Source organism: Rhinopithecus roxellana, chromosome 15 (assembly GCF_007565055.1).
Source record: "Rhinopithecus roxellana isolate Shanxi Qingling chromosome 15, ASM756505v1, whole genome shotgun sequence".
Classification (NCBI taxonomy): Eukaryota; Metazoa; Chordata; class Mammalia; order Primates; family Cercopithecidae; genus Rhinopithecus; species Rhinopithecus roxellana.
The window spans coordinates 61,533,997-61,548,106 of record NC_044563.1 but is presented as its reverse complement, the minus strand read 5'-3'; the positions used below and the strand labels follow the sequence as shown (position 1 = coordinate 61,548,106).

Here is a 14,110-nt window from a genome sequence, read left to right as displayed (position 1 = left end):
AATCATGCTGCTATAAAGACACATGCACACGTATGTTTATTGTGGCACTATTCACAATAGCAAAGACTTGGAATCAACCCAAATGTCCATCTGTGACAGATTGGATTAAGAAAATGTGGCACATATACACCATGGAATACTATGCAGCCATTAGAAAGGATGAGTTTGTGTCCTTTGTAGGGACATGGATGCAGCTGGAAACCATCATTCTCAGCAATCTATCCCAAGAACACAAAACCAAACACTGCATGTTCTCACTCATAGGTGGAAATTGAACAGTGAGATCACTTGGACTCGGGAAGGGGAACATCACACACCAGGGCCTATCATGGGGAGAGGGGACAGCGGAGGGAGGAGGGATTGCATTGGGAGTTATACCTGATGTAAATGACGAGTTGATGGGTGCTGATGGGTTGATGGGTGCAGCACACCAACATGGCACAAGTATACATATGTAATAAACCTGCACATTATGCACATGTACCCTAGAACTTAAAGTATAATAATAAAAGAAAAAGAAAAAAAAAAGAAGTTTAAATTTTTATTAATCAAGGTGGGTATTTACTAATGGCAGAATTACCTGTTAAATACATTCCTTTTCCCACTGAAATAAAATACTATGCATATCATATTATAAATTATATGTATATATAATATTGTGTATATATATATAATATGCAATGTATATCTGTGTGTATATATAAGTATACACAGTGTACTAACACTCTTAGTTCACTTTTACTGTATACCAATCAAAAAATCTCAGGTGCTCACCACCACAGCATGTATTATAATACTTGCTGGTCATTAGGTTGTGTAGGTGTATGCATTTTGCTTTGAGGATCTTTTTATGAATGACAACATATCACTTATTTATTATAGCTTTATAGTGTGATTTACTTAATGTGAGATGTAAAACAAACCCCATCTCACAAAACAAATGAAAGCTTTGGATTTCTAGGAGGTGTTAAATTATATCTACAGGTTAAATGTAAGAAAATAAACATTAGTGATAAGTTTTCACATGCAAGAGTATATGATAAAGTGTTTCATTAATGGTTTTTTCCATTTTCCAATAAAATTATTTGCTTAAGTTAAATATATTTATATGTATTTTATAAATGTATGTCTTTTGTTCCTATCATAAATAAAGCAGTTCTTATCTTACAGTAAAATGTCTGTATCATAATGTAGGAACATAGAGATATTAAATAAACGATGTAGAACTAATAAAAAAAGTACTTAAACTTTATATGCATGATTAATCAGAATAAAGATCTTTACAGCTGGAAGTTTCTTTAATCTTCTCCCAACTCCACCTCATTTTATAGACAGAAAGCTGCAACTTTGGCCTGTGGAAAGCACCTTTGAATGGCCCTTTATAAGTCAGTGGTGGGTGTTGAACTGAAACCCAACTCCTCTAGCTGCCTCCATGTGTTTATTACTCTGCTAAATCAGGGTAGTAGAAAACTGTCTCTCTTTCACAGCAGAGCCTCAGTTGCTCTCTCCTTTTTCCTACTGTCTCCTATACACTGGCCAAATCCACACCAATTCTGTCAAAACCTTCAACTATATAGTGGTTGTTATTAATACCCCTGGCCAGTCTAGGGTCCTATTCTCCCTCTGCAAATCACATTAACTTGGCTGATAAGTTAAGGGGGAAAAAATTTCTTAACAGCACACAGAGGGGAGAAAGTATTAGCAAGTATAGTTACAAAGTGTGACAGTGATACACAGAAGGTGGATAAAACTGCAGATCGGGAAAAGCCTTGCAAAAGCTAAATCTCTGGGTTGATCTACCTGTTAAACAAAGCTCTCCAGGATAGCAACCAGAATGTTATTCTGTGTGTGTGTGTGTGTGTATGTTTATATGTGTGTGTGTGTGTGTGTGTGTCAAAAAGAGAGAGGAAGAGAGAGAAAGTGGGGGAGGGGGATATTGAGAATTCATAATAGGGATCATAAGCTCAAATGTCTAGAGGAGCCAAGGAAATACTATAAATTTATAAAACAAGTACATAGTCACACTGTTAGTAGTGGGATCTTTATTAACTAAGAGGCTAACGACTTCTCAGGGGTTGCCTACTGAATGTTTGAATGTTTCAATGGGGGAATATAGGTCTACTATTTCCATGTCTTTCCATACTTAAGATAATTTATGTGTATGTGTATATATATACAAAATCATCCAAACACTGCCATCTCCAAACAAACCTGTCTGAAGACCATATTGAGATCTTAGAGCTTTCAAACACATTAACTTAATTAATCCCTGGAATGTATGGAGAAATAATTATGTTCTTAATTTAAAAGTACATATGAAATATATCATAATACTTAGGAAGTAATTTTCTCAATACCGCAAAGCCAGGAAATGGCAGAGCTGAAACCAGAGAACCTGTTCCTGACTGAGTCCCTAGTTTTTCCATTCATTTGATCTCCTCCCTGGCAGGACTGAGCTATCACAGTAAAGAGTTTAGAGGACACGTAACTCTGATGAGGTTTATTTACTTCTCCTTCTGTGAGTTAGCTTCTAAATTCCTAAATTCTCAACCTGGAGTTATACTATATCTTATTCTTTAGGAGTGATCCTGGACCCTGATGTACTAAATAAGGATCGCACAGTCCTAGTGACTCCTAAAGTTTCCTTGTTGACCCTTTCTCATTAGGAAATCATTGGAGCCCTTTGGTCTGGCTCCATTCACAATGTCATAAAGTGAGAGGTGAGAGTAGGGAGGCTCAGGTATTAAAGTTATTGTTAATTGGGTGTCTGGTTGGCCACAGTGGTGCAGATTCTGTGCTGTCATTATTGATGAACAGTAACACGGAGCTCCCCTCAATTCAGAAGGCAGCATCAAAGGGAAGAATCCACATCTCATGAACCTCCTTATGTATCTCTAATGTTAACTTCTTACTGTGAGGCATGCAAAGGAGAGAGTGCTGTGTTGAACCTAGATGATGACTGCTCTGATGCACCCTAGAATTTTTACCCCAGAAAAACCTGAGGGACCTGGCTTCAGGATGCTACCTCTTTTTCTTTAGACTATTTTTTTTAGTTCAAATTGATATATTAATAGATCTATCAAGCACATACCATCAACAGAGTACTTTGTTGTCAAGAGAGTTAAAGTTGAATAATTCGTAGCTCTTGTCCTGTGGAAATTTACAATATAGTTAATGAGAGATATATATGCATCATGGTGGAAATACATATGGGCCTGTATTTGATGCTCACTACTATGAGCATCAAAGTTTCAACCTCTTATATTTACTATAAACATGGTCAAGTGCCATGGCCCTTCTCTAACTTCCTCCCCAAATTGACTTCTACCAAAATTTGCTTCACCAAATGACATAGTCTCTGTGTTTCCCTTTCACATCACCCGAGAAAAGTTCCTTAAACACTGACCTACATGCCAGTCACCTGAGATCTTGCTACAATGCGGATTTCAGCTCAACAGGCTTGCAGCAGGACATGAGATTCTGCAGCAATTTTAACAACTTTCTAGGTAATGCTGTTACTGCCAGTCAGCAGACCACACTTTGAATAGCAAAGTAAAGAACATACTTAGACAAACTCAGACACTTTATAAAGAGTTTAATGTAAATCACAATGAAAATAAAATAAAAGGAGGTAAATATCAAGATGTTAAATAGTACCAGAATTTTGTAGGGCTCTCCCAGTCATAGTTCAGGGCTACTTTTCCTAACTTCTCATTAGAAGATTTGCAAGAGTTTTGCTCTTCCTTCTTGTGTCTGAGAATTGATGTTATCAATCACCCAAAGAATAACAAGATGATTCATAACATGTTTATGAAATATAAGCCTCTTCTTTATCAAAAGTAGAAAAGCTGTGGTATATTAGATGTTCATTAGGGATTAGCTGATGGACCACTTAATTAATACATCTAATTGTAAAGCTATGAAGTAAATAGAACCATTTCCTATTTGAATGAAATACTTTCCTTCTCCTAAGAAAATGTATTGTGAAAAAAATAGAATTTCCACCTTTGCCCCACCATTTAGGCTTCAGAGCCAATTTTTCCAGGACCTTTACCCTAATCTGCCAAGTTTTTACATAATACACAATAGGATTCATCAAGGGTGGTACCAGCAAGAATGCATCTGCTCTCAGAATCGTAGCTAAAGGGGATTTATTCTTAGAAAAGTGATGCATGGTAGCCAAGGTGATGATGGGCACATAGAAGATGAGTAGAGCACAGATATGAGACACACAGGTGTTAATTGCATCCCCATGGGATGCAATTCCCAACACAGTCTTCAGGATGAACACATAGGAAATAGCAATAAAAACACTGTCTGACATCATGCAGAGCGCAACGAACAAACCATAGTTAAAGTTAACCCTATTGTCAGAGCAGGCCAGCTTCATTACATCCTGGTGAAGGCAGTAGGGGTGGGATAAAAGGTGTTTATTACAGTATCTGAGTCTCTTTAAAGTAAAAGGAAGGGGTAGCACTAGGAGAATGCTTTTAATAGCAAACACCAGTTCACCTGACGCTTTTAATAGCAAACACCAGTTCAATTTGCAAAACCCTGACGCTGGTGAGAATAGAGCTATATCTTAGGGGGTTGCAAATGGCTATGAAGCAATCAAAGGACATGATTAGGAGGACTGAAGACTCTATGTCTGTGAATTCATGGATGAAGAATTCCTGGGCAATGCATGCATCAGCAGAAATCCCCCATGTTGTTGAATAAGAAGATTCTCAGCATAGTGGGTAGGGAGGAGAAAGACAGGCCCAGGTCGGACAGGGCCAGCATGGAGGGGAAATAGTACCTGGGCTCTTGCAGGGAATGCTCTCTTCTGATAACAAATAGGATGGTGCAGTTGCCCAGGATGGCCATGAGGTACATAAGGCAGATGGGGATAGAGATCCAAATGTGTGCATGCTCAAGTCCTGGTATCCCAATCAACAGGAATGTGGAGACTTCAACTTCTGAGGTGTGGAGCAGAAACATCACAGATAGGTCACCAGCTTATCTGCTCCAAGGCCTAAAGTAAGATGCACAATAGACAAAAATTTTTAATTGTATTTGCTGAATATATTTAAGTTCAATAGTTGGTTAAATTAAATATAGCTCAATCTTAGGTGTCAAGAAATAGCATAATAAATATTTTCCTATGTAAAGAAAACAATGGAAAATATTTAAACAGGTTCATCACAGGATTCATTTAAAACCTTTATGTTATTTTTCTATCCTTATTCCCTGATATATTTCTGAATAATTTTCTAGCTAGAAAGAAAGTGCTTTGATACCCACTTTTTTTGAAATCCTCGGCTTTTGAGATTTTTGCTTCAATTAAGTGGAATGTGTTACAATCTACTGTCATGATTGTGGTCAATGGTCATGTACTCACACAAACCACAGATGCATGCTGTAGTAACAGCACTTAGGAGAGGCCTGAATCTTAGGTTATTGATCTTGGTACATGACTGTGAAAATATATAGAATTAGTCTACCACAGGGGTTGGCAAACTGTAATGCAGTCAAACTCAGCCCATGGCCTGTTTTATACAACATGTGGGCTTTTTCTATTTTTAAAGGATATTATTAAAATAAAAAACAAGAGAATAAAAAGCATATGTGGTAGGGATGATAAGTTCCTGAAAATTATACACATTGTAAAATGATTCACTTTTCAGGTATTCACAGAAAAAGATAGGCTCAAAACCTTCAAGTCTGGTAGCAAACACCATTTGCCAGATCTTGACAGTAGCCTGAGGCAGGGCAGTGTGAGTAAGCACAGCACCTCAGTAACCAGAGGAGGAAGAGCTCCTCTGACCCAGCTCTCATGACTTAGATGGCTAGTGACAGCAAGAGACCACCTTAAGTGGTGCAGAGAGGATGGCTATGTGTGATCATTTGTCCTTTCATGGAAAGTCTCCGAGCATGTCTTGGCAAGGGTAAAGAGGAGGTTGCATTCAGCTAGAAGAAACTAGAAAGTGGTGGATAGAAATAGAAAGTAGTGAAGGAAAGGGGAAATAGTATCTATTCTATATGCTGCAAAAAAATTTTAAGGACCTTTGCCTCATGTTGACCTGAGTTAGGGGCTATGAGGCAGGCTTAGTGTTATATGTGACCAACGCTTCCTTGTTATGCATCCCATAACACAGATGCCATTTGTATGTGTTTAAAGTACTCGCCACCTTACAGTGCAATTGCTACTGGCCCTGCTCAGAATGGTCACAGCTCTCGTCTTTGTCTGCTCATGGATTCTTTTTTCCTATTGCACTTGGCTTCTCTGTGTCTACCCTTCAGATTGGTGACCAGTGCAGGTGTCTGTCTCTGGAATTTGGGTTTGATACTGTTCATACTCCTAGTGTCAGCATTACTGACACTTTGGGTAACTTTCCTTTCAAGAGCTGTAGAATAAAAAGCTCCAATGGTGTGGCTAACAGCCTGTCCTTGTCAGAGGAGCAGAATTCTGACAGAGAAAAAAGTGATAACACAACATCCCTCTCCCTTCAATGAATCCCCTCAAAATGGGCCATTCCCAAGGTTTCATACCTGAGGCCTTTGTTGACAAGCTTCCAACCTAACTCCGATAACTCCAAAAATGAGTTACTACTGGCAACATTGTTGTATTCAACTGTATTCATCATGTAAATACAAGTAAGTGCCCCATGCTACATGAGGACACTAGTCTTTTCAGCCATAAACCTTGTCCAAAATGTAGCTTGATCTCTTAGGTTGAACAACCCATGAAACATTTTTACCTCCATTCCTCTGAAAGATATAGGGTTGTCTACAAAACTACAGTGTTTTCATTGGAAAAGTTAAAACCATCCTAAGGAAATTCAATTTCATTCACCAGAACACCTACCAGGCTTCTAGCTACCTAATTCCAGACCAAGAATGGGAAGCCTTCAGATCCTACAGCTACTGCAGCTTCTCTGTTCCAGCACTCTGTTGGGAATCTGCACCTTTGTTTATATCCTCATACTCTTTGTTAGCAGAGGAACATCCTCTTGAGAATTAATAGACACCTAGTCCCCTGGGAACAACGACTTTTGTTTTGATTTTGCTTTGATTTGTCTCATCAATGTCTGTCAATAATGAGCTCTCATAAGTGAGCAGGTTCTGAATCACAGTGAAGGCTTTAACTGATGTGATCCTGTTTCCACACAGGTGCAGGATTTGGGGACAGTCACTCTAAGGCATTATCAAAGACAGCCCAAATCCAGCAATGGCTCTATCTAAGATTTGGTGTCAGTGTATACCTTAAAAGGCTCAACATAAGCCAGTCACAGAGGTCAGAGACAGGCAGACTTGAGGTAGAATCCTGCCCACAAATGTGTTCTGTTTGGTCATCACAATGTCTAAATAGATTTTTAATGTGATGGCTTTAGGTAGGTGACAAAGTCTCTAATTTATCATAGGCTCCCTCTTTCTGCATTGTCTTATATCTAGCCCCTTAACATTTATTGGTCCTCAAAGGCACTTAATCTCACAAAACAAAAAGTAATACCCAGGGTTACAACATGCTTAATAACTCAGACCCTCACATTCAGAAGAGAAATTGTTCAGCCCACTACCTTTGAAAATTAGAAATAAATAAATTGTATAATTCTGCCGGCATGTTGTGCAGGGGCATATGATTTTCAGATAAAGAAAACAGAACACAAGATTTAGCAAAATACTATTGGCCTGAAACAAAGTATATCAGATAAATGAACCAACTTAGACAGCCAACAATGATGACTTCATCTTCAGGTTAATACAAGAGGTGATGTGATGGAGTTAGGGGCTGTAGTCATGAGTTAGGACAGGCAGAAAATTGGAGAAAAGAATCCAGTAAACTAGCAGACTGATACTATAACATGGGCCTAGTTGCTTAACACCTCTGAAAATTTGCTCATTTGTAGAGCTTTGATAAAGCTGTGAACCCTACTTAAGTTCAGAATTTTCTGTTATTTAGTAGCCTTTTACTACAAAATCATGCCAGTAGAAATATAGTCAGGATTATGATACCTAATATTCTGCCTTCAGGAAAATATCAGTCCTAGTTAAACACTGTATTATTTTCCTAAAGCCTTAGGTCCCCTATCTCAAGGCTTCACCAGGCTTGGGAAGATGCAGCCCTGGCACTCCAGGGCAGGTGGGTGACTGAAACCAGATTTGTTAGGCCCTGAATATATTTAGAACTGGTTGCTGAGGATGACAGACAAAAGTAATACAGAATACCCTTTGAAATGGTCCTCTTTATTATTACTGGACCAGAACAAAATAACCATGAAGGCCTACGCTAATTCTAGCCAATATATCCAGCCTAGGTTTCTCAACTTATTGCCCTGGCATCTGTAAAGGAAAAATTGCAGCTGTTATGAAAATATAATGAATGCCTAGAAAAGGGGGCACATAAGTGTTGAACCAAGAGAGCATTGCAGACCTAGTCAGATTATCCTAACTAGAGAAGATAATCCTAAAGGATTCTGTTCATTCAAACTTTAATCTTTATTCAAACCTCCACCCATTAGGAAAATACGTTTTCTGATATAAAGAAAAAAAGAAAATCTCCCTCCGCTTTCTAAAATAGATAGTGCAAGTAAACTTTCTTCCTTTCCCCATCAATTCTTATGTTACTGACCACAAACAGCATGTCTATTGCCATCATCATTCATTTATTTGATATGTATTTCCTGATGACCTATTATGAACAATGTATTGTTTCCAACTACTGAGAAACACAGGTGACCAAAATAGATGCATTGCTTTTATTGAGCTTATAGTTCAGAGGACAACTATGGATCACCAGTGAGGAGGATAATCAATATACGAAGCTTTCAGAAACTTTCAGAGGTAAACTTCCAGAAAACCTTGAACCTAAACCTAGAGCAGTTTTTAGCAGGTAATGAGGAGCACCTCTTCAGTCTACACTGGCTTCGAAAAATGAGGAGCACTAGTTCCTCACATTCCTATTCTCACACACAGATAGGAGACATAATTCAATTTGATTTTTCACATTCGGAAAAACTGTACATTTTAACTAGAGTATTACCAAAAGGAGTGCAAGTTTCTAATGTTGATATATTTTTTCCAGCATCAGTCCAGAATCATAATGGAATCATATGGCTCATGTTTGCCTTATGGTAGATCCTTCTGTTACTTCCTGACGTGTATCTACATCATTTTGAGTGGAAAATTAATTGGTCTTCAGATCTAGAAAAGGCTACAGGATCACCAGGTCAAAAAAGCAACTAGAACTATGAAAAAATTACAAGTTTGTTTTTGTTTTGTTGTGGGGTTTTTTGTTTGTTTGTTTGTTAATTTTTTTTAGGGAACAAAACAATTAAAACTCTCACTTGGAAAGGCTAAATTTAGGTGATTTTTAAGAAAAAAAATGAAATAAAATCTATTATCTTTCTTCCATTTTTTTCTCTGATTTGACTTGCTGCCCTAGCTCTTCCTCATCCATTTCTGCTTTCCTTTACTTCTCCTTTTTATTTATTGTTAACAACAATAAATAAATAATAATATTATTGTTAATATCACCATTTTAACATAAAAGGGTGTAAACTTGTAATAATAAATATTCCCTGCAGAAGAATTTTTCTCTCAGCAGCCTTCCTGAGACCACTTCTGTATACTTTATGTGCTCATAGCACTTTCTCCATTGCCCTGGAGTTATCCCCATACTTTCTAAAAGACTTGGCCAGTGGATACCTTTTTCAGGATCATTTTTCTTCTCTATTTGGAGTTTTAAAAAAGAGGAACCAAATTGGTAAGCATATCATTTTAATTGACTTATGGGATTAAATAACAGAACTTGCACCAAAAACAATAACAAAAAAGAACAAGGATAGATTTCCAGTACAACAGAAGAAATAGCTCATACCTCATTCTGAGGTGACTGCATTTTCCGTGAACCTACAAGCTCTCCAGGATAGAGCATCAAGGTTTGAGCTGACGCTGTGAATTCACTACTTCTAGTGCATCACCGCAAATCTTTTAGCCTCATTTTCCAATCACTGTTGCAGCAATCAGACCCATTTAGTCATTGGCTGGCTTTACACAGGAAGAATCTGAAAACATCTCAGCCTAGGCCCATGCCATGTATCTCTTGTTTCTTGCCCCATGACTGACACTGAATGATGAGATATCTACATGTACTTACTTGGTATTCATGTATGTACAACCCAGAAATGGGGAGAATTAAGAATTCGTGAGGTAGACTTTGAGCAATGGGAAAAAGGATCCAATGGATAAATTGTTTCTGTCTTTTTATTTCCCTGGGTCGAGTATCCTGAGACATATTTGATAAGGTTTCAGAGGTGACCCTGTAGGATTAGGCAATAGTCACCCATAATGGTATCTGAATTATTATTGATGTGCCATTTCTCAACCTCCAAATTCCTTTTTACCTGCTCTGTGATGAAGACGTTGGGCCTTATAATGTTTTGCCAGCTGGTACAATGTTAAGATTTGTCAGTAGAGGGTAGTGGAGGCACACTGAAAGGAAAAGAAGAGGTTTTTCTCTTCCTGGTTTTATTGTGGTTTGCCAACCAGACTCCTACAAATTACAATTTTTCTTCTTGCTTGGCTCGGTGTGTTTCCTCCAGGGCTCGGTTCCAGCAGTTCGTAGCTTTCTTCAGCATTTCACTACTGAACTTGTTCTCCAGCTCTCCACTGAAACAGTAATGGCATAACCTGGAACCATAGGCATAATAGGCCAGCACTGCAGCTGAGATAGCTTCTTCTGTATCTTCTCCTTATCCCTGAATATGTGTGTGCACATCATGGGCCCCATGGGACTAGTCTTCTAGCAAGGTAGTCACTCAACTTACCCAGAGAAGACAGCCTGGAGACACCCCAGGCACAGCCACACATGGAAATTCATTATACTCCTAGAGAGAACAGTCTTTCCAGTTCCCAGGCACAGCAGTGCCCAGCAATCAGCAGTTTCCCTTGCACTTAGAGAGTTCTGGGGCTTGGCACTTTCTTATGGAAGGCCTTTCTTGCAACTAACTATCAGAGAGCAGATTTATGGAAAACCTCACTGACAAGGTACTTCTGTGACTTCAGCCTTGTGCAAGGAAAGGAGTCCTCCTTGGGGACTTTATCTCAGCCCTTGGGGTAATGGGTGCCCTTTATAGCTGTTTCTACTGAATTCTTTATAATTCTATCTAGCAAGCTAATTTCCCCACTATTTTAGGTCCTTGTTAATAATTCTCTACATTAAATTTTTCCTGTTAAAATTATTGTATGATTTCTGGCTTTTGATTGAACCCTGATTAATGCAGCATCAAACTCAATGAGGTGTTTTCTATCATCTTATTCTTCCTCCTTCTTTAACTCCAGTTGTTCCTCATTCATGGTCCCTGGAAGCACATTATCATTAACATGGTCAATTGATAAATCTGATTGCTAGTGGTCAGAGGGCTGACAATAATCCTTGAAATTCAATGGCATCACAATTACTAACACAGTCATTTGTGATTGACTGGTTGAAGTTCAGGTGAAAGGTAAAGTATTAGGTTATATGGTAACTATGGATCTTGAATATAGTCCTCCATGTCTACCTAAAACATCTAAAGATTATGGAATGGGCTGATTTTACTATCTGCCTCAGAAATCTTGAAGTAAGAGCTAATCAGATTGGGACATCCAACTCACAATGCAGGATATGCCACGAAAATCAAACGTTCTCTGTAGGAACACTGACAGAAACCTTTATCTCATTCAGACATAGATTATACAGCTCTAAAAGTCAGGCAAAGGATTTAACTAAAAGGGTGGCAGAGCTGCAAGGCAGACTGCTCAGTTTTAACAGATCTTCTGTGATAAAGTCAAAAACCTTGAAAAAGTCTAGAAATACAGTAATGGGAAAATGATGAGATCCTCATTCCTGGAATGTTGACAATTGAGTGAATAAGTCTTCAAATTTTGAAACTTTTGAATATTTTATGCCAGAAGAAGCATATCCCTTCTTACTTTTCAAAGATAATTCATTTGTTACTGTCTGGAGACCTTACACAAACCAAACCTGAGTGTGATGTCTCACAACTGATACCTTTCCTCCACAGGAACTGCCCTATCATTCCCCATTTTTGAAGAAAACACTTTATTTACTGAAGGCATTGCAGAACCTACTTAATTGGACTCACTGGAATCAAATGAGGAGAGTAGATCTTGAAGGTGTTAAATCCAGGCAGCAGTGGAAGTATGTGGTAGTATGAATATTAATTAACATAGAGAAAAGTTTATTGACATGAAGGCATTGATCCATGATTTGAGGTGCAATATTACATCAAGGATACCCAGAAACTGTGCTAATGCACTACTGAGATGGTTGTTTCAAGACTGGATATGATACTGACCACAGAAAATTAGGTGGAGATGACAAATATTCTTGGCAAAATGTGGACTATAGAAATATCAGGGAAGCTGACATGTTAGAACTGATTTATCATATGGGACAAGAGAATTTACCACATGATTATTTTCTCCATGAGGGAAGAGAAATGTCTTCATGGAGGCCACAAAGAATGCATTTGTAAGAGGAAGTCTGGTTCGTTTCAAAGGTCAGCAGTTGCCGTACTCCGTAGGCTACACCTAACAAAGAAAGATGCTTCTGTGGAAATGGGCTTCCTATTAACAATGAGAATGAAGGAATTCTGAGACCACATGGCAGTACTTAACAATCATATAAGTGGGTATAGTTTTTATAGAGGATAGAAAGGCTAGAATGGCTATCAGAGTGATGGGACCCAGTGTGATATTTTGCAATATATGGTAGTCTTCCTGGAGACAAGCTAAATGAACAATCTTCTAGGATGTACCCAGTGTACATTTACAATAGAGAACTTCTAAGCACCAGGCTGACATCAGCCATAAAATGGGAAGTCATGATCCCTTAACTTGTTTAAATATTTAAGTCACTTCATGTGTACAGTGCCCATTAACTGAATATGAGTCTTGGTCTCCCCCACAAAGTGTCCCGCAGTGTTACTGCCAGTATGTAATAAAAATTATCCAGATTTCCCCCCAAACAGCCTAAGGTCATTTACAAATGTAACTGTTCATTAAACAAAGAAGAATACCCAACTCTTTAAGGACTCTTAGATACAGGTTATCTAAGGTTATATCTAAGAGTTCTTAAAGAGTTTGTTCACTCAAACATGTCATCATGCTCTCCTTTGGTTAACTTATAAGATTACTGAGAGTGATTAATGGAGTTATGAACAACGTTTATCTCATAGTCAGCCCAATAATTTTTTGGCTTTACTTGTGGTTATTCTTCAGATGCTTAATCATATAATTGAGGATAATATACTTAGCAACAGGAAAAATTCTTATGTTGTTATCCTATCTGAGATATTTGAGCAATTATTGTAGGTATAATGATGCACAAGGTCAAAAAGCACAAATAATTTATGTGAATAGTTGGCCCAGAATCGTACGACACTTGTCACTGTTGTATGGATGTCTCTTCATTAATTCATATCCATGGCCTCACTGGGGTTTTTTTTGATAAGTTTCTGGAAAAGGAGGAAAATACTCAGGCTTGGTTCATGAATAGATTGGTAAACAAGTTGATGCTAACTGAAAATTGTGTGCAGTGGCACAACAGCACTACATTTGAATGGCATAAAGGAGAGTGGTGAAGGAAAACACTTTCAAAGGGCAGAGTTGTGAATAGCACTCTTGGTTGTTAACTTTGTTTGGAGGAGAAGTTGTCTGAAGTCTGTGGATATACATGAACTAGTGGACTTCGCTGAAAGGCCTGGATAATTTGTCAGTACATGGAACTAGCAACTTTGTTAGAAGAGATGTAAGAAAGTCTGCATGTGATGTGCTATTGAAGTGGACGCAAAGGATGAAAAGTTCTGTGTCTCATGTTAATATTCACTAGAGAGTATTCACTTCAGAGGAGGGACTCAATAACCAGCTATAAACATATCTAAAAAGTATCTATGTGCGGATATCAGCCAGCCTTTGCTCTGTCATTGCTAGTCCAATGATCCCATAAATGAAGCCATAAAATCAGAGATAGAGAGAAACATGAGCCAAAAGTACAGGTTCTCTTATACCAAGGCAAATCTTGGTTAAAAAAAGAATGAAGGGGGAGCGGAGCAAGATGGCCGAA

At 38.2% G+C, this 14,110-nt stretch overlaps 1 protein-coding gene across 1 annotated transcript; it reads right to left on the bottom strand.

Annotated features, from left to right (window-relative positions):
• Window positions 1-3,892: 3,892 nt before the first annotated feature.
• LOC115893631 (olfactory receptor 51A7-like) lies at window positions 3,893-4,980 on the bottom strand. Its single transcript, XM_030918632.1, is given in 3 exon segments — window positions 3,893-4,511; window positions 4,543-4,703; window positions 4,705-4,980. Coding segments are annotated over 3 exon segments (1,056 nt in total).
• Between the last annotated feature and the right edge of the window lie 9,130 nt (window positions 4,981-14,110).